Source organism: Dicentrarchus labrax, unplaced genomic scaffold (assembly GCF_905237075.1).
Source record: "Dicentrarchus labrax unplaced genomic scaffold, dlabrax2021, whole genome shotgun sequence".
Lineage (NCBI taxonomy): Eukaryota > Metazoa > Chordata > Actinopteri > Moronidae > Dicentrarchus > Dicentrarchus labrax.
The window spans coordinates 3567140-3588644 of record NW_026136719.1 but is presented as its reverse complement, the minus strand read 5'-3'; the positions used below and the strand labels follow the sequence as shown (position 1 = coordinate 3588644).

The 21505-nt window shown below is 42.2% G+C and overlaps 1 protein-coding gene across 3 annotated transcripts in view; it reads right to left on the bottom strand.

Annotated features, from left to right (window-relative positions):
- si:ch211-220f16.2 (golgin subfamily B member 1) overlaps positions 1-19372 on the bottom strand; it is a 36429-nt gene extending 17057 nt beyond the window's left edge. The window contains exons 1-20 of one of the 3 annotated variants that reach the window (XM_051378684.1): positions 19239-19372; positions 17071-17130; positions 14997-15152; positions 13193-13330; positions 12681-12797; positions 11847-12002; positions 11521-11700; positions 11288-11410; positions 10801-10914; positions 9842-10145; positions 9626-9741; positions 9390-9507; positions 9163-9254; positions 8920-9070; positions 4648-4799; positions 3313-3436; positions 1618-1751; positions 889-998; positions 370-538; positions 182-286 (exon numbers count right to left, since the gene is read on the bottom strand). In XM_051378684.1, the coding sequence (XP_051234644.1) occupies positions 182-286; positions 370-538; positions 889-998; positions 1618-1751; positions 3313-3436; positions 4648-4799; positions 8920-9070; positions 9163-9254; positions 9390-9507; positions 9626-9741; positions 9842-10145; positions 10801-10914; positions 11288-11410; positions 11521-11700; positions 11847-12002; positions 12681-12797; positions 13193-13330; positions 14997-15152; positions 17071-17115 (2604 nt within the window). In that variant the 5' untranslated portion in view covers positions 17116-17130; positions 19239-19372. The remainder of the gene's footprint in view (positions 1-181; positions 287-369; positions 539-888; positions 999-1617; positions 1752-3312; positions 3437-4647; positions 4800-8919; positions 9071-9162; positions 9255-9389; positions 9508-9625; positions 9742-9841; positions 10146-10800; positions 10915-11287; positions 11411-11520; positions 11701-11846; positions 12003-12680; positions 12798-13192; positions 13331-14996; positions 15153-17070; positions 17131-19238) is intronic. The other 2 variants (XM_051378685.1, XM_051378686.1) reach the window with 2 other exon arrangements.
- Positions 19373-21505: the final 2133 nt, after the last annotated feature.

Genomic DNA, 21505 nt, shown 5'->3' with positions numbered 1-21505 from the left:
GATGAAGCCGAGTGAGGCAGGAGAATTTTTATCACAAGTGCAAAGATTATGGCATTATCTTAAGGAGAATTTGTTAATTAACTGCAATTTGTGTATGCAATGAATGGATAAGAAAACAATAATAAAGGATGCTGACATTAGGTCAAACATTTCTGAAAATATTCGGTTCTTAAAATCACACCTTCTCCTTCAGCACACTCAGCTTCTGTGTGAGGTCGACAACTTCGGTTTTCAAATTAGAGCACTGTTTCTCTGAGCTACTGCATTTCTTGGAAACAGTCTCAAGCTGCAGAAGAAAAAAGAAACAAGAAAATTAACCACTGCTGAATATTGAACTGTGACAAAGAAAAGTTAAAAGTTAACTCTTACAGTGTGCTCGGTCTGAAGGAGCTTGTCGGACACCTCTTTGTACTGAATTTCTTTTTCACTCAAAGACTCTCGGAGGCTGTTGATGAGCTCAAGTTTCTCAGACGTCTTGGCCAACGTATTCTCCTTCTCGATGAGTGAGCTTTCCAAGCACTCCTGTGTGTTACTCAGCCTAAGAAACACAATCACACAATCATAACAGGTAATGTAATTAACCTTATCAAGATTAGGATTTGCAGTAATGAGATGAACTGTAAGATCATCATCATCATCATAACAGCCTTGTATTTTGACAGTGGTAGGTGAATTTCAAATATATAACCTTTAAAGTAAGGTGCAATTCCAGTTTTAATTGTACCATTTTTAATTACTAAAAGGTGGATATGACAGGCTGAAGAATTAATTAGAATTTGTAATGAGAAAGAAAAGTGTAGCTTTTATAAATGATGACTTTTTTATAGTGATTTATCTTAATATGATTAGGAGGTAGCAGATATTTCTGCTGTTAAATGAATAACTTACCCTTTGAGCTGTTCGTTAAGACTGCTAACCAGCAGCTGATGCTTCTCTGCATCCCTGGCCTGTTGACTTCGGACGCTGGCAAGTTGGCTCTGTAGTTTCTCTGACTCATTCTGTAGTGGCAGAAAAGAAAAGATCAATATGCAGAGATTAAATCCTTGAAGCAATGGACAAAGAGATTCTCACTGCACACAGACGTGGATGGCGGCGGACGCTCTGAGAACAATATCTCCATCAGAATCGTTGATATTATTGGATATTTATTTTCCCATTCATGTGGTTATAATGAACTCTGACATTCACCATTTTGACAGGCAGGGAAATGTGATTTATGACACCCAGTGAGTCTGCGACAGAACACTTCCGTAAAATGTTATTTAAAACTAAGATTAAACAAGCACACCACACCATTAGCCATCACCGCCAGAGGTGCTCTCCAGCGCACACATACAAGAGAGACCCAACACACCTGAGAGACCCAAAATGGCTGCTCATCTTCTACATCAAACGTCACCTGTGTTAGAAGGGTTTGTTACAAAATCCTAGTCCTCGGGAGGGGAAACATGCAATTCACTCATCATTTACGCATCAGTAGGTAAGTAATGACTATAAGTTACATTTTCATAGAGTGAGCGTTAGACAATGTTTAATAAGACAAATACTGTTTTGATCTAACCCTGGGGCAACGAGACAGTGTGTGTTGTTGGGTGGGGTCGGGTATAGCAAGGTTACCTGTAATGTCTCTATGCGGGCCTGCAACTGCAGTCGATCCTCCAGATCTTGACAGCGCTCCTCCAGGCTCAGTATCTGCTCCTGCAGTTGGTTCCTTTCCAGCTCCAACTCCTCCACAACGGACCGCAAGCCATCTGGGATCATCAGGGAAGAGAATAGGTGTTAGGGGTGTGACATGAACAAATAAAAGTCAGTCTCAAATAAAGGCCAGTCAGGGGAGGTGGAAAAAATTACACTTTAACAGGATATTACTGTTATTCTTCAATTTAATCTCATGAGTAGAACAACAGAGTAACATTATACTCGCTCACTCGGCTGCTCGACTTTATCTACAGAAATACTGTTTGTTTTCATTCACTCTTTAATTCTGCCTTTTTACTATTTATGAAAAACTTCCTGCACAGACGTTTCAGATTAAAAGCCTTTCAGTGGCTCAAAGGGAATAAATATCTGAGAATTTACTGTGTTGTAGGACTGTCACCTTTTATTCAAAAATGGAGGGGGAAAAAATTGTGATTGCTGTTTTCCTTTGTTAACACAAAATGGTTGAAACTGATTTCAATCAGTTAATAATCAAGACATCAAATCATCTGAGAAATAATGTGAAAAACCTTTTTGGATTCGAATCAAGGCTGTTTGCTGAATTTTAAAAATGCAAGTGCCTCAAAGTAACATCATGCAAATCTGAAGTTATCTGCAACAAAGTTTATAATTGAGCTAAGTGGGATGTGACTTTTTAAAAATGTGACAGCCCTACTGTAATGGTACAACAAGGAAAAAAGTAGGTAGAAAACCTTTACAAAAGGTGAATCAGTGGGAAGCCATGATCACAAAGTCTGCTAGAAAAGTGCATTTCTTAAGAGCACAGGCTAATTAAAAAGATATTCACTGGCAGATTCATTCATTAAAAGACAAGAGTGTAAAATGCAATTCCAGGGCTCAAGGTTTAGCCACAAACAACCAAAAAGTACATCAGTCGGTTTTCCACTTCACAAACAACTCCCCAATTATAATTTTAGTTTTTTCTAGAAATATTTTGAACTGCTGATGTATTTTTTGGTTTTACGACGAGCAGTAGCTTAAAAGACAACAAGACAGGATGAGAAGAAATGGAGAAAAGGAGCAGAACATGCAAACAATGAAAAAACAAAACTTACCACAGATGGGATCTTGCCACCTACATTTATATGACCTCACAAGAATTCAGTGCATTCAGTGGACTGATCCCAACAAAACACTAGCCAGCTCAACCAGCATGCACGTGTCCAAAGAAAATACTGTAAACTGATGAAAATGTAAACCAATGAATGAGTGTCTCCCCCCTTCCGGGATTATATTAGGTGTCCCAGTTACTTTTTAGATTAGCTTAAATTCCGCTTGCTACAGTGTGACCCAGCAGGTGAGTCCACAGGTAGAAATAAAGGCAAGCAGAACCAAGCTAATCCCTCCAGAATGTAAAACACAATAACCCCGTGTAGATGACCCAGGTCTTACATTCACAATATTGGCAGGTTAGATGAAAAAATTAAAAAAAGACAAAACCAACCAACAGCCACAATCCAACACTCAATAAAACAAGTTTGGAGTGTTATGGTGAAAAGAACAAAATATCAACCCAAAGGCAACTTAAATTCCCAAAGGAATGTGCAGATGACCGTGTGCATGCCGGTGTAAACTGTCTAGCGGGTCTCACACCTGTGTCAGGAGTACTGTACTCGGGCCACCAACCTCCCATGTTCTCTCCCTCCATCGGGGTGGTGCTCTCAGAGGTGCTCCGTGGGTCCTGGAATTGGGCCTGCCCATCAAATTCAAAGTCCTCCTGCAAGTGGGATGAAATGATTTAAAGCAGGATAGTGACAGTTTTTCATTGTTTTAATACAAAATGATAAAAATAAGAAGCTTCTGGTTCATTCATTTAAGACAAAGTCACTGCTGTTTGCTGCTGTTTGAAGAAATTGTGTCTTATTGTAAGATTTTATCAATGTCAGCATCCCGGCCATCCAGTATCTCGTGGAGTCTGGCTGCAGTCATTGTGACTCAAAATGACTATTTTTGTGCTTTTTAAAAATAATTTAAGTAGATAAAAGATTTACTGTTCCATGTGGTCACTTTATATAAACTATTAATTTAATTCACAGAACATGACCTATATGACATCATGGTCATATCACACAGCTCTAACTTCTTATGCATCTTCAAAACTCTCTAATCCCCTCTATGCTGAGCTGAGGCAGATCAGGAGCACGTTTAGCCAGACTCATCCGGCCACGTGCCTCTAAGCGCTTAGGAGGCTCATTTGTGCCATCAGCCACCTGACTCCACAACGCCACAGCACCCAGTACCTCCTACCTCCACTGACTGACTGTTAAACAACAAAACAACAACAATTTTTTATTGTATATAATGTATATATTTTATTATTACATTTCATTGTGTTTGTTTTCAACTTGAATTTCTCCTACAGGGATCAATAAAGGAACATCTAATCTTACCTTAAAAGTGACTGAGCATTAATTATAATTTCAACTGAATAACCAGGCTTATCAGGCTACTTGCAGCCTGTCTTTTGAACGGTTTCCATAAATAAAATGGTTAACTTTAAGTTAGAGATTGTTGCAGTTGCAACAGGAATGCCCGGACCTTCACTGATAGAGCTTGTTGATGGGGATACACAGCACAGGAAGTGCTAACTGTGAAGCTCAATTCAGCACAAAGAAGTACCTACCTACACTTGGCACTGATGTATTTTTGAGGTTTGTTAAGGCAAAGTTATAATTCAATTTGACCTTTTGCTGTTTATGTGAATCTGAATTGAATGATTTGTGCGGGAACTGGTAGTTACATTTCCAGGTTTTCTCAAACAATGAAAGATATATTGAATTTGCTTTAAGTGGTGGAGGAGACCTTGTTCTTTGTCCCCTCGGGTGGCACTATGCCACATCACATCACATGTAAGGAATTTAACAAATGTCTGAAAGTCTGCCGATGTTACCACGGCACCACCGCAGTAATGTCAGCCCGTCCACCTACCTGCAGGCTTCGCTGGGCTGGAGCTGTCAGCTTCTTGGCCCTGTGTTGGCCGAGCCCCCGAGATTGAGCCAGCTCCTCCTCCAACTCCTGCTGCCGAGTGGCCAGTGCTGGATCGGAGCAGCCAGGAAAGAACCAGTCATCCTCAATCAGTTTTGTGCCACAGGGAAAGGTTGGATTGAGGATGTATTTATGGGTGGGAGGTGGGTATAAAATGGGTGGGACAGAATGATGGCGGAGTGAAAGAAGACGTGTTTTTGAAGACAGGATGACAAAGATGGAGAGAACAGATATGTGTGTTGGCATAGATGGTGTTGGTGGTTTTGATGAAGAAGGGGGATGAGGCACTTTGAACACCACAAATGAACTTTGCAACATAGAAAACAGTTTCATCCAAAAGTGAAAGCAACAACAGAGACAGACTGTAAGAGAAATATAAAGACAGAGACTGAGAGAATCAAGGGTGGAGAGAGAGAAAGTTACTCAGACTGCAGATATCTATGCACTGTGGTATTTGCATAAAGTACGTGGACCTGAGAAACACTTCAAAAGCAACATTCTGGTCAGAGCCATGCACACCTAATTTGCATAGCAAAGGAAAAACAGCATTCAAACATGTAGGAGACGGAGAGTAAGAGTGGCTGTGGGAGGAAGGAGAGGGCTCGTTTTCATGAGTCACACTTAAAGCCAATGTTTCACCACTGTTTCTTCAGCAGGGAGACCAGACAGTTATTTAGAGTAACACGGGCCAGGTACAGATCTGAGGGGGGTTTCATTTTCACTCAGCAGCGTAGGGCGCAAGCAGGGCAATGCCAAATTGACTGGACTGAACAAAACATGTTCCCATCTGTTTTGTGACAACAGGCTGGTTCTGATGTGTTGGGGAGTGAAAGGGAGGGGGGAGGGGGGGCAGCTCAAAGCAAAGGGTGGGGCAGAAAAAGAAAAGGAGTTCAGTGGGTGAAGCTGTGGTCAGTGTGGGTTCAGCAGAGATCGACTACAGCAGTACACTACTGAATGTAAGTCAGAGCATGCATCAGCACTGGGTAACGTTATCTAGCATAGAAACACGTCTGAAGCAGAACAGAACTGCCTCACACTGGGGTATATTTCACCTACACTGACCACAGCAGTAAGGATTATATGGAGGATGTAAGAACAGGAGAAACAGGATTATTATTCATGAAGCCAAAACAGCTAACAAACTTAGAGGTAAATGCTGCTGTTGAAGCCAAGCAGAAGAAGTATCTGACGTCTGATGCTTTAAGCGAGAAACCAAAAGCTTCAGTTCAATTCAGACTTTCATAAAGTGACAACAGAAAACTCTGTTCATTATTCATATGGCACTGATTTAATTTAATTTGGGCCGTCAAGTTTTCAACAGGGAGATTTTTGTTTTTTCTAAAATGATTAGCAATGTTAATTAAAGCTGCAGTGGGTAACTCTTCAGTTATGGCTTTATAAATAATATAATAGACACTGTGACAAAGAGTTGTTGCTGCCCGTTGCTGGGAAAGAGATTGTGGGTTGCAGCAGCAAACCACAGAAGCAAAAGCTCAGCAGGCACTGATGTTGGTAGTGTACATGTCTTTAGATATTGTTTACAGCGACTGATGAGCTCCAACTCAGATACCATTCGACTCAATGAAACCGGTCTAAAAAGGCACATCAGAGCAACTTGTGTATCACACAAGACTCACAGTTTCCACTCCAGCAATAAACTCATAATTACAGTATTTCCAGCAGCACTTGAAGGCAACAACATAAGCGAGTTAGTGTTTACACTTCCCACAGTCGATCCACCTGAATTAAATCACCACAAATGACACCATTAGCAATGATTGGATTGGGTTGGTGAGTGAATACAAAAAGTAAAAGTCTCTACTAACAAGGTCTGAGCGAGGACATAATGTTAGAAGACAGCTTGGAGAGGAGACACACGGCTCGATAAAACTCTGCCGACAAAGGAAGTGCAGTCGTCTTTCAGAAAGTGTTAATTACTGCGAGGGCTTTGAGCTGAGTTGTGAGGCTCTCATTACTCACACTGAGTTCATTAATGTCTACCCCACTTCACTGATTCAGTCATTTAACACACACACAGATAATCAAAATCAACAACCATAATTAATGTTAAAAGGACCATTAGCCATTTCATTCTGAGCATGACTTTGGTTTTATTTTACTAAATTAATGAAGAATATTTTTTGTGCATTACTATTTCTCGCGGGATGATTGCAATTTGTTTGGCTAATCAAAGATTTGATTTGTTGTACTTGTAGGGCCCTATCTTGCCAATCTGAAACGCAAGTTTCAAACGCAAAACGCAAGTAGCTTTGTGGGCGGATCTCGGGTGCTGTTGCTATTATGCCGGCGGGATAAATGACTCTTGCGCCCGGCGCAAATCTAAAATGGGTTGGTCTGAAGTAGCTACATTAGTCATAGGTGTGGTTTGAGCATAACGTGCAATAAACCAATCAGAGCGTCATCTCACATTCCCTTTAAAGCAGGCGTGCTTGTTCCATGGCGGATGGCTATTATAACGGCGGATTTGCCAGGCGCACGCCAGGAGCGGTTCACAGCCGAGGAGACTGTTCTCGTCAGGGCCGTAAAATACCGAGAAGTGTCATTATTGACATGAAATAAATGTAACACAGCCATACAATAAATCCAAACAATGTAACGCAGCTTCGCAGGAAGAAGACCCTGGCCTCGGGAGCAGTGCGCACGGGCCGAGCAGTGCGCAAGGGCCAGCTGAGCAGGGAGCAGTGCAAACACCAAGGTGCAGAGGATCCAGACCCACTACACGCCGGAGGACCACCCGTTCCTGCAGCAAACCGGGTTTGACATGCTGGAGCGGGAGCTGTCCGGGATGCGGCAAAGTATTAATGCCCGTCCTGACCGGGTGGCGATGTTGCTGCTGTCTCTCAGGCGCATCCCCTCAAGTCTGCGCCCTTAAAATAGCCACTGAATAAGCGCCACTGACTGTAGACTAGGTTTTTCCTGGTCTGTGGCGGAATTGTTTTCTGAAACATCAAAATGGCACCAGGGAACCCCCCCCGAGCGCAAATTCATTTCCTAATTTAAGGACGTGCGTTGAGTGCAAAATAGGAATTATACAAGCGCCAGTGTACAAAGTTAATTGCGCTGAGTGCAAGATAGAGCCCGTAGAGTTCATTTCCAACAGGAAGCTCTCATAAAATATCCTTTTGCTCTATCAGTGTATGTATGTATCTGTGTGTGTGTGTGTGTGTGTGTGTGTAGCATCTGATGCCACGAGGCACAGAAACTCTTTAAAGGGTGACACATATTAGTCCTCGTCCCAGAGTTAGTACAAATTGAGCCGTCCCGCCCCCAAAAGGAAATGACAGGTGTTTGATTATATTGGATTATTGAATTACTCCAATATGTTTTAGTGTGGCCACACCAGAAATCAAAGGATGGGAAGAAGAAAACAGTAGGACAGAAGAACAGAAAAGGGGTGAAGGAATGGAAAAGAGGAACAACACAGGAGAAGGAAAAACAAAATGGCAGACTCTAAAGTGCAGCCCGCCACTGCACTCCCTGTAGCTCGCCCCAGCAAAGCTAAAAGTCAAGGGGAGCTGCAGGCAGTGCAGTGAGCAGGAGCTGCACTGGAGGTTTGGAGGAGCCTGCATGCACAAAACTGATGGGAAACTGTTCTGTGTGGCTGCTCCCATCCCTGGAGCAGGGGCTGGAGAGGGAGAGTGGGAGGGGGGTGGGGGGCGGAGGTCCACGAGATGGGAGGCAGCACAGGACAAACCAAATGCTCCCCGATAACAACGGTGAGCACGGGGGGGGGGATCAAGAAAAAGAAAGTAATGTTCAGTCAGACAACAGAGGACACGTGGTAAACAGTAACAGACAAACGATAAATCTCTGCTACAAAACATGGTGGTGGTGTTGTTGTTGGGACACAATAACATAAAGTTATTTACAACTACGCCTCGTTTCATTGATTTCAAGGGGAATAATACAATAAAGAGGAATTCTATTGTGCTTAAGTTTGTTGCTTGTGCTGGATTATGCTGCATTACTTTCTTGCAGTTGATAAAAGGAGGGTTTTTGATCACATATCGATGACTTTTTTCTGTTTTCTACATAAATGAAAGTCACTATCCAATCGCAGTGAGTGGGATCTTGTAAACAATACATACGAGGGACCAGGCTTTTCATCGAATTCTGACCCTGAGAGGTAGTCCTGGTTACAGACTGGTGATAAACAACTGTTGATTCCACCTTCATCCTCAGCAGCAGCCTTACCCTCTCGTTCTTCCTCCATGTGGCTGATGCGGAGGACCATGGCAGCCTTCTCCTCTTTGGCCCGGTCCTTGGCACTGACCGCCTCGGCCACCATCTCCTGCCACTCCAGCACCTGGCTCTGAGTGTCGTCGGCGCTGCCCGACTCACTGGCCTGTGACGAGAAGGAGTCGAGAGTTACAGGAGAACAGCCGTGAGCAGCTGTCATCGACTGTGCACAGGTTAAAAAAAGCCTGGAGGTCCGACCTGAGAGGCAGCCCTCTTGGTGAACTGCTCCAGGTCTGCTTGTAGTGTCCTCTGTTGCTCCTCATATACCACCAGCTTAGCCTCCAGCATGTCTAGCAGAAAGCATTAAACACACCATGTTCATTTTGACATTATAGCTACTAATGACAGTGCACATTGAAATTTATAAAGAAAATATGGCTTGGGGGTGTTTGACCTGACTGATGACTCAGGTTTGATTTTGGTACCGTTCTTTGCTTTGAGCTCCTCATATTGTTCCACTTTCCAGAGGTTCTCCTCTCTCTCCTCCTCCAGTGCTGTGATACGAGTCCGCAGGGCAGTCAGGTCTGGGGGGGCACCTCCAGCCTAAAAGGGGGCAAAGTAAACATCTTTGAAAAGGTCTTATTATTCACCTCGCAGCCTTGCTTAGAAGAGTCCTTTTGTGTCCTTTTACTCCAGATAACAAGAGGACATTGGTCCCCACCTGGCTCTTCTTCAACTCCTCCTCCAACTGTCTGATCCGAGATTTAGACCAGGCTTTCATTTTCAGGAACTTGGCCTCTGATCTGCTGGCTTCATCCGTTTTTTTCTTTGCTTTTGCTGCAACAAAATGAGGAGAGAAAAGCATGGAGGAAATGGATGAAATGTTCAAGGCGACAGGAAGATGAACACGGTTTCTGCAAATTAAAGACCAACCAACCTTCCAGGTCAGCTATCCTTTGGATGGAGGCTGAATCCACTGGCACGTTTCCACTTGCCGAGGCCTCCTGACTGGCAGGTGGTGCTGCGACTGAGGCCCTCCTCAGCTCCTCCAGCTGCCCCAGGAGATCCTGCTGCGTTTGGGCCATCTGTGCCTGATGCTGCTCAGTCATTCGCTGCACCTCCGCCCGCTGCTTTTCCATCAGGTCGCGAAGTTGTGCTCGCATCACATGCTTCTCTGCCTCCATCTTGGACTCCAGGCTCTCTCGCTCCACTTGTAGGCGACGCAGCCGCTCTGTAAGCTCCTGAGGGGGAGAAAGGACGATGAGGAAACAGGACAGTTGAGAGTGTGGAGAAAGCGTGACGGCGAAGACAGTGTCATCTGACTTTATATTTGAAGAGGAGTTAAAGGTTATAACATTAATATAGCAGGATACAACTATTTGCTAAGTAAAGATATAGTGGAGTCAAGGTGTCCTGAGCAGAGAATGAAGTCTTGAGGTAAAAGGAGCGTTTCTGTCTCTGGAGTCTGGTGGAGAGTGATAGTGATATTACGGCTGTTTGTGGTTAAACTAAAGGTCTATCTCTGTAGGGATCCTTTCCATAATGCTGTCAGACACTGACAATAACAACCCGAGCCTTTCCACAAGGGTTAACGTTAGATAAATCAGTAAATTAAGGGTTTATTTTGACCAAACCAGTGTTCGTGATTGTTGGAAAGACTAACAAAGACGGTTTTGGTGAGTTTTATTTTGTTTCTGTCCCATTATTTTGGTCCGAGATGCTGATGCTACAGTCCGACAAGTGAATTTCGTATATATAACCTTAAAGGAATTGGTATTACATATATCAAAGAAGAAAAATCTCTGTAAGCATCTTTTAAAGCCAAGCACATCGACACAGAATATACACCAAAAGGGAGGAAAAGAGTGTTTAAAGAGAAGAGATGTTGTTCCTGACCTTTATCTGTTGGTCCCTGCCATCCACCTCTCCCTGGAGAACATCGATGACCTGGGTTTTACCCAGCAGCACCTCCTCCTTCTCATGCAGCTTCTGTTTCAGAGCCTTCAGAAGCTGAGGGGAAGACGAAAAAGATGTTTAACGGAGTAAATATTCTATAATGTCCACAGCCTAAACATCAATACAGTCACACAGATTTAATGAGACTAAATCCAACACATTCAGTTATTCCATGTGCACAAAATAATGTGGCTACAGCAGTAACTAGACTGTTTACTTATAAAGTACATTTCAACACAGCTTAAACTGAGCAAAGCTGTACAAAAGAACATTAAAATATACAGTAAAAACAAACATGACAACAATAAACGACAAGGGAGAAAACATAGAATTACAGACAAATAAGAATGTGCCTCTCCGGTTTTCTTTGAGCAGCAGTTACATAAGTTTCCTCAGTGATTCATTGAGAGATGAGTGCTGTCACTACCTGCTCTAAGTCTGCACTGGCATCAGACTTTGCTGCTAACTTGAAGAGCTCCTGTTCGTGCATCTGGTTGATCTCCAACAGCTGGTTATCTTTCTGAATAATGATGTCTTTGAATGTCTGGATCTGAAAACAAACACAGGGTGCATCTTCAGACAAAAGACAAACACAGACAACAATTCTGCTCGCATGCATGTGGGAAGAAATGCTCCGGGACTTGTGCTTTGACAACCTACGTTCTGTTTGTACATGCTCTCCTTCTGACTGTACTGCTCCTTCTCTGTGACCAGCAGCTCTTTGAGGCTGTCTGCCTGCTCCTGCAGCAAACTGTAGCGCTCCTCGGATTCTCCCACCTTTTTGGTCAGGCTCTGCACCAGCAGCTGCAGCTCCTGCATCGCTCCACTGTCCTCTGAAACCTGAGGAGGGGCGGCACAGTTGAGCACCAGCGAGTGGATTGAATATGTAACAGAGAGAGTGAGGATATATAATAATGAACATGCATTATTGCCCGTTGGGTCGAACTTAAATGATTGGAAGCAGTGTGAGAGTACTGGAGTATGACCTTTTGTTGTAGTGCAGGTGTGATGGGCTGATCTCCTGCCAACCCCATTTGCAGGTGGACAATGTATGCCTCTTTCTCTGCCAGCTTTCTGTCCCTCTCCAGCAGCATAGCGTCCATTTCCTCGCCTCGCTGCCGCTGTGACTCGACCTCCCTCCTCTAGAATAAATCAGTCACACTTTTTGTTAGAGAAATGAAAACAGATTTTGATGCCTGTTTGCTTCTCGCTCTGTAAATCTATACCTGTCCACCTCGGTCCATTAATCCTTAAAAACCATTACACATTAGAGAAAGTTTATTTGTACAGCAACTTTCAACAATAAGGCCATCCAGATTCAGAAGACACCAACATAAAAAAAGCACACATACATACTTTTAAAAAGTAAAACTAAATAAAACAGAAGATTAAACAGCAAGAAAATAACTCCAGTACAACTACAGTGTGTAAATAGTTTAAATACAGTAGAAAACTCTTGATTTAAGAGAATTAAGAGTTGTTTTCTGGGGGACTGTTCCATATATGTGGTACATAAACACTAAATGCTGCTTCCCCGTGTTTAGTCTGGACTCTGGGGACAATAAGCAGACCTGAACCCAGACCACCTGAGAGGTCAGAGCAGCAGATCAGAAATGCATTTAGGCCCCAAACACACACCCTGATGTTAGCCTGGTGCTCTGATGTGTCAACCATAACAAGTCACAGACCAACAAGTAGGTGGATGAGACAGGAAGCAGGAAAGTCTGCTGTTAGACGCCATAACACAATATTTATAATTCACCCTTCTCAGTTGAAATAACAGCTTACATAAGAGCTTATGAGACATTAAGGGAGTGTACCTTGTTCTCCAGTTCCTCCACTCGTTGTGCGAGCTGCTGTTCCAGCTCTTCAACCTTCTTCTTCAGCAGGACGATCTTTCCCCGATTGGCTTGCTCTCCACTTCCATCTGATGAGCCCTGAAGAGAAACAGAAAGACAGCGCTATAAAATCATCCACACAGTGGACTCCATTCGCCAGCACAGCTCAACCTGGATGCTCATATATCTGTGTGTCTGCTGGCTGTGGTTAGCTCACATACAGACTCCATCAGCCCAGAGCAGATGTGTAACAGTGACTATGCATCGGAGCCTTTGTGCCCCCAAGTGGTAAAAATCTCTCACTGCTTCAGTCTGAACTAGAATTTGAATTAAAATAAAGTTCAAATCAGACACATACTGTTGGGATTTAGGGAATGTATGCATTAATTGTTGTTATTAACATAAAGTGTGAATGAATGAATGAATGAATGAATGAATGAATGAATGAGTGTGTGTGTGAGAGTGTGTGTGTGTGTGTGTGTGTGTGTGTGTACCTTTTTGCCGTGTGTTGGCGTGCCCTGACCTCCCTGTTGTTTCTTCAGCTCCTCCAGCTGTGTATTGAGCGAGGTCACCTTGGCCTTGTTCTGGAGACGCAGCTTCGACAGTTTGGCCTCACACGTCTCCTTCTCCACCTGAGTCACACACAGTGATGTCCATCAGTGCTCGGTTACACTATCTGCAGAGCCTGACTCATATTAGCCCATCACAGACGTATTGATATTGTATCAGTCTCGGCGTTTATGTTATCTGATGTGAAAACTGTTTTTTTCTCTGTATAATGCAGAAAAAATAAATATATATTACATATTGGTGTCAGTGCAAAGTGTATCCAGCAGAGTGCGCTGTCGTTCAAAATATCAGAGGAAGCAGCTCTCAGCAATGCCAACAAGAATTGATTGACAATGTAGATGTTAAATTATTATACATTTCAAATAAAGTTATTTAATAAAACAGCCTTCTGAGTCATATATAGTACATATATTTTAAATGTCTTATTTTCTATATATTGTTATATACTGTAGTATAATGTACATATTTTTTTTACACACTCTCTATTTAAAATAAATATTCTAATATAATGCAGCGTATACAGGAACGTATTTCAACATTCTTATTGTTATTTGTATTTCTTATGGTGTCTTGTTCAGCAACTTGAGCAACTGTAATGTGACCAATTCCCAGGGATCAATAAAGTATTCCTGTTTCTGATTTCTGATATCGGTGCACAATCCACAGATTACTAGATACAGATAACAACAACTGCTCTATGATCTATGGAAGACCATTTCTGCCAATGTGAAGGGAAAGAAGGATTCAGTCAGTCATTATAATAAGAAACCTTCTCAATATATTGATTTATTATCTCAAAATATTAACTTATTATTTCAATATATTGACTTAATGTTGAGTCAATATATTAAAATAATGACTCTGAGATGGTCAGTCAATATTTTGAGAAATATTTTTAATATTTATTTTTGGTTGAACATTTACTGCGTCATGGCTGCACTCTAATCTCACATTCCTGTCTTTATTGTTGTGAAGTAAACTTTGACTTGGGAGTTTAATAGTTAACCAGATCCGGGTTTCTCACCCAATGATGTCGGTCAGTGACTAACAGGACCAACTGTGCCTGGCTCAGTCAGATATGCCCCAGACCATGTATTATTGCATTTAGTACTAGGAAAATTACATTAAAATACCCAAAGTCATGGAAATATCCTGTCAGCATTATAAATACACAGTTACTGAAGTAAACAGAGACTCCCAACCAACACTGAGGAAGAGTAACTTCATTGAAACCCACAAGAAACCGCTAACAGTGCAGTGTTTAATGGCTAATATTTGGACAGTTATGGTCATAAACAGTGCACTTTCATTTTGATAATATGCATCTAGTCAGAGCTTAATTAGTCGACTAATTGATTAATCACCAACTGTTGATAATCGATTCATTGTTAAATGCAGATGCATGCAGAAAATGTTGTTTTCAGCCTCTGAAATATGGAGATTTCCTGCCTTTGTGTTTTATATCATTTTAAAATGAATATCTTTGGGTCTTGGACTGACAATCACCTTGGACTTTGAGAACTGGGATGGACATCTTTCTCAGTTTTCTGACATTTTGTACATCAAATGATTAACTGATTCCTGTTTCCTGCAGCCCAATAACTAGAAAATGAGTGACACAGACACACTGAAAACTAAAGCAGGTGCATTTTGTGTTAGGGGTTTAGACAATGCACACATCGCTTTCAGTTGGAGAGCTGTTAGCTCGAGCCGAGACATTGTGCTCACCTTCAGTTGGTCATCTTTGGAGCGAAGTGTTGCATCCTTCTCCCGGATCAACTCCTTCAGCTGAGCGACGAGCTGCTCGGTTTGGGTGAGCCGCTCTGCCATTTCCTCCACAGCAACCTCTCCACCACCGGCGGCGCCGCGGGGAGAGCCCGGGCCCTGAGGAGAGACAGGGGAGATAGTGAGGTCAGTGCTGGACCGAACGCACATCCTGGCTGGACAACAAGACAACACGCCTGGTGCTGGAGTCGGTATATTGGTATGTCAGAGACAGCTGAGAATGTGCCAAAGGCTATTTCATATGGAGCTGATCTGGAGTCAGTGTGTGTGTGAGAGTGAGGGGCACTAGGACAGAGTACCAGAGGACTACAGAACATATTAAACAAAGACTGTTTTAAAAAGGGGCAATGAGGATGCACTGGTCCCACTGGTCTGATACATAAATACACGTTATCGTTCTTCTTTTCCAATTTAAAATCTGTATACCTCACTGTGTTTAACTGATCATTTTCCAGGACTTTTCCAGGACCTTTTCCAGGAGTTTGTCTTGTCGATACAGGACAGCACTTGCTCACAAACAGTGGTCAGCCATAGGTGGTCATTGTTTAAGGAGACTCTGTGTTAGCTCGCTTTTGTGGCGCACCAGGGGGTTCTCACCACAGACTACTTTTCTGCTTTCTGAATGGACTTCTGTTTTCCTCTAATTAATGAGACCACAGGCTAAAATAATAGGAAAAATTCCCAAGACAATAGGATATTTGGTCATTTTAATCCATTTCCAGGTGTTTCCATGACTGGAAAACTAGTCTCTAAATGTCCAGGTTTTCCAGGAGGCGTGGGAGCTGTGTGAGGCTGTAAATACACACAGCGACTGACTGTGAGAGGATGTGTATGGACCTATAGGTGTGGCAGCAATCACTTCAGGGTGTCGCGTCATGAGAAAGGAGATGAGAGTCCAGGACTAGAGTTTGGGCTGTTCTCAAAAGGTGTGTGTGAAGTGAGCCTGATGAGAAAATAAAAGGTGAAAAAATGCTGTCACAGGTGAGTTTGTGTGATTATTTTTGTGGATGCACGCTAAAAGAAATGAGTTTCAAGTCAAATCTAATTTGATTTATTTACACCAAAATCACTTCTTTCCTTAGGGGGCTTTACAGTCTGCACAACATTCAAAACCCTCCGTCCTTAGACCCTCAGTTTCAGTATGGAAACATAAAAAAGGAAGAAACCTCAAGAAGATCCACAGAGGAGCGATCGTTCTCCCAGGACAGTTTCTGATCCATGAAGATTATAAGATATATGTGAAGAATGTGGGTTGCTGCAGGCGCACTGAGCTAACAACGCACCGCACGATCGGCACAAGAGATATGGGGAGAAAACATGCACCGACATTCGCTAAAGGCTGATGGAAATGTTCATAATGTGTGGCCGTCACATGACCGATCCCATGAGGTCAGTAAAGGTCAGAGTACCAGCCCGCTGTCTCAGGCCGGTCAGGTGGAAACGGAGGGAAGAACAGTGGAAAGGAATTCAAAAGAACACGAGTGAGGTAAAAGATATTTAAAAGAATATGAACTCAAATGTTCTTGAATAGACTTAATACAGATATAAGCCTAAAGGCTGCAGAGTAAATAGGATGGGGATGCAGGGGGGGGGGGTTTAAGCCAGAGCAGTGGTCACAGGAAGTGTGAGCTCTGGTTGTCTGAGTCAAAGCCCTGTGCTCAGCAGCCCTCCTAATTCCAGTCTAACGGGACGTGAAGCAGACGGTAAAGCTCTCACTGGGTTTCCTCTGAGCACACTAACTGATAGCAACGTGGAAGGATTCACCAAAATGGCTGCTGCCTCACAAACGTGCTCACTCTGTGGCATCTAGGAGACTTATAGTTAAACATTCCTACAAATAAAGGAATATCAGAAGGTTTTAGTGTCTTTATCCTCAGGTCTGAATTATTACAGCAGTGGTATTTGTGTAGTTGTTACTCATTAACATGATATGTAGTAATTATGAATGCAGGTGTGTATTTAAAGGTTAAGTTACTGCAGACGACCGCAGTCACCTGACACACACGTGTGTACTTACAACAGAGCCGGGCTCTCCCTCCTCGCTGGAGAACCATTTCATCATGGTTTCAGTTCAGACCTGAACACACACACACACACACACACACACACACACACACACACACACACACACACACACAGAGTCAATACATAATTCATAATCTATTAAAGTCCTTTTTGCTGCTGGTGTGTCAGTTAAAGGTTCTCTGGTAGAAAAGAGTCATTTTGTGACAAATCCGTATTCATTATTCATCAGAACCCATTTCTGTCTTCATCTTCATCTTCATGCCCCTCCACGATGATGGCATCGCGAGTCAGGAGTTTAAACCAATAAGCCGCAGACCTTTTAACAATTCAGCCCCTCCTATCAAGGAAAACTGCTTTAACTCAGCCTCTTCTTTCAACTCCAACTTCCTGTTTCAAGTCTAAATGCATTAAATGAACAGAAATAGTCTCAACATGCTCTTTCACTGTTTTAGATCTCTGTTATCTTACGAGGATGTTACACAGAAGACAAAGCAAACAACCTAACACATGAACATGAGACATTTTATGGGTCACATAAAATCAATGTACACACTCTTGTTAAGAAATAATTCTCTTGGACATTTTCTTGACATTACAGGACAGCACTGGCCCACAAACGGTCATTTAATTCACCAGCTGAATACGGACACATTTAGCTCCAGTTTTCACACAGTTCCTCCTCCCAACAGTCGAGTTTCAAACAAACACACACCCAGGTTTGTGTCAGCGAGTGCGGGGGGGTGAAATACAATTAAAGCTTTCCAGGATTGTTGGTCATTTTACTTAATTACTGGAAGATTAGTCTCCATGTTTCCATGTACATACAGCGGGTGGATCTCCTCAGAGGGCTGGTATCATATTTAAATTAGAGTCTGAGGCAACATTAAATTATTTATGGGCATCCTTGAATAGCAGATACCAGACTTAAGGCTTTCAGGCCGGTTCAACAGGCACACTGACAGGTTGGGCTCTCGGTACGCAGTCGTAAACAACCGGGAGACGAGACCGGCCCTGACTGGAGGCCTGTGGACACTCGCAGGGTTCAGGATCAGCCAGATTCACTCGGTCCAACCCGAATCCATGTGACGCAGGGGAAATCAGGTCAAACTGGTTCTCTCACGCATACCACAGTAGGAAACAGTAACGTAGACGACACCGTGGCTATCTGGTGTCTGTCCTGAGTTTAAAGAGCCTTTAAATTCAATTTATTCTTACAAACATTAAACTATTAGGCAGGTTGGCTGTGCACCAGGTCTGGATTCATTACATAATGTTAGAGTTACTCATACACATAATATATAAACACTATGAATGTAGGTTAGTAACTTAGCTGTGAATGTGACATGATTATCATTAGTGGGAATAATCAGTTTTGCATCGCATTATTAAGTTTCACCCCAAATACTGTTAAAACTGAGATGATGTGACTTTTGTTGGGGTCTGTAACAAACAAACAAACTAAATAAAAATGTTTTCTTGCATCCTGAAAATAAGATTTGTCGGCCAGAGATCACAGCACTGCAGTAACTTCATTATAATGCTGTCTGACTGCAGATTACCTTCATTAAAACATTATATTATACATTATATATTATATTTATATATATAAACTGGAGGAAACAGTAACAGCAGTGTGTTTCTCTTTCAGGTTTAACACTATAGATTCATACAAACACACAATTATTTGACTTATGAGCAACAAACTGACCCTGATTGAGATTCAATTAGAGTTATCACCAACAGACGCTGCAGACAGACAGACAGACAGACAGACAGTGTAAACTCTCTGGAAGTCGCTCATATATAAATATAAAGTTATATAAAGATTATTAACGGAGCTGTGAAACATTAAACAGAGACTGCTGCTCTCAGGTTGGGACGTTAAAGCTAACAGCTAACAGCTAACAGCCCGTTAACCGAGGCTTCACTGTTGTACCGGCAGCAGGCCTCCGGGTGGGGGGGGAGGGGGGGGGGTCCGGGAGAGCGTCGGGACGTCGGTCAGCTCTCTGATCACCCCCCACCGAGTTACACAGCTAGCATTAATCCAGCTAACGCGAGCTAACTTCATCACGCTAGCTCCGCGCTAACGCAGCTAGCCTCGCGACTGCACCGACTGTCCCGCTCGAGCCGAGCCGTTAAATGTGACGTAATGGCGGTTACCGGGTTCCCAGCTTCATGAAGAAGAAGAAGAATCCACCCGAAGAGTCGCAGAGTCGTTACAATCCCGAGAAATCACATTTTATTCCGGTTGGCGACGACGTCAGGAGCGGGACAGAGATGACGTGCACTGGTCACGTTTGTCAACAGACAACTGGGAGGGAGCTGCGCATGCGCAATTCTGTCACGTTGACAGCTCCCAGAAGTAAACAGATTTTATCGGAAAACAACAATTATCGGCTACAAGAACACAATAAAGTGCACGGAGGTATTGATTATTGATGGATGTGTTAGAGATATGGAGAAGGAAAGTCCTGTTTTAGCTCAGTAGCCCCTCAGAGGAGGCCTGTGCTGCTCCATCAAAGAGGAAACAAACACCAAGATCATCATCTACTCATCGTTTCCGTTGTCGCAGCAGCCTCGTACAGATGACTTTGCTTGTTTTATCAACAGTGTTTGGCTGGTTACAACAAAAAAATGTCATTTATTTGTCATTACTCTTTTAAAAAGTAATATTATTACTTTTTTATTACTTTATTACTCCCTGCCAGCTGTAGTTTATGATCACGACTCCCCACAATATTGGATAAGATAAGACAGCAGCTCCAGATACAACCCAATAGATAGAAAAATAAGAATAAGAGTTATATATACACTATATACACCTTTTTATATACAGATGTGTTTTTAATTTCTAATAGTGTCCCTTTCTCCCCAAATTTCAGACTTCCAACTATTAAGCTCCAGTTTTGTTAATTATAAGTTAAGTAATGAGAATATTTCCAGTCGCTGAATAGTAAGTGTTTCCATCTTCCAAGCTCAGACATATACAGTTTTATTTCTTACCATATTCTACTTTATTGTATATAGTGTATATATTTGAGATTTTATCATATTATGTTGTATTGTTTCTCTTTCTTTACTCTTTGTACTTCCCCAACACAGGATCAGTAAATAAATAAATAAATCTTATCTAGTTTCTTCCACGATTACAGAATTGATCAGAGGATGTGATTGGATTGTTGGATTTCATATTAGTCGGGGTTGCCAACAAAAGCAACTGTACAGTACTGTACTGTAATATTATTACTGAAATGTATTAGTAATTAGTTACACTACTAGAGAAAGTAATATTATTGTTTGTAATGTCTTTCTGCCCAACACTGGAGAAGATCTCATTGTGCAGTGGTTCAAATTAAGTTCTAAGCTTACCTAACTTACTACATCATCAAGATGTCCCCCAGAGTATAATGTATAAAGGAGACAGTCAGTCTGTTAAAACACAGTGGAAATACAATACGTTGTGTTCAGTGTTCAGTGTTCCTTAACAGTATGATATCCCATGTTTTTTGTTAGTCTTACTTACTATGTGATCAGTTTCAATTTTTTTTAAGTTAAATGAACTTATCTGGTTGTAAAGTGCTGTACAACTGTAGGTGATTTTCACACCACAGAGAAAGAAAAGGAAGCCAGCGGTCTCCTGGAAGCTGAGAAACATATTTACATGTAACTTTGAAATATGAGTGGCAGTAATAAATTGAGTTTGAACTATGGGAGTGTGGTCCTCAATAGTGTCTCTGTAAAGCTAAAGGATATCATATGGTGAGGCAAAGAGCCTTAAAGGCTAAGAATAGTAAATCAGGCTAAATCCATACAGTAAAAGCTCCCAGGAAGCCTCCATAAGATAACCAAAGACAGAGCATGTTTGTCTCTGCAGGAGTCAACGGAAACAAAATAGGTCTTACAATAATAAAGCAGAATATGCTCAATCACACACACACACACACACACACACACACACACACACACACTGGTATAGTCTGTTTATACTGTTTATTGATAGCAGACATAAAAGCTTATTGACAGCTAATCGCTCCACATTCGCACTGATTTGACTCCTGTTGTCATCCTCCTCCACTCGTGTTTGTTATTCCTGCAGCTGATTTCTTTATCACTCACATTCAGATGACCTATAGAAGCAATGGTTCAGATAAAAACAACAACATGTGGACACATTCTGGCATTTAAAGCAGGCACACATTGATAACAGAAGGTTACAGACAACAGTAAAGCTGTGACTGTATGAAAGGGTATAGATAAAGGGTAATGTTGGGTATACATGCATGCACACATAGTTTTGAAGACAATCCTGGTCCAGTATGCAAATTATATGTATGTATGTGATCCACCAGTGCACAAACACTGAGAATGGCCTTTACAGTGAAGGAGGAGACATCTTGTGTCCAGCAGGAAAACTTAAATGAAAAAAT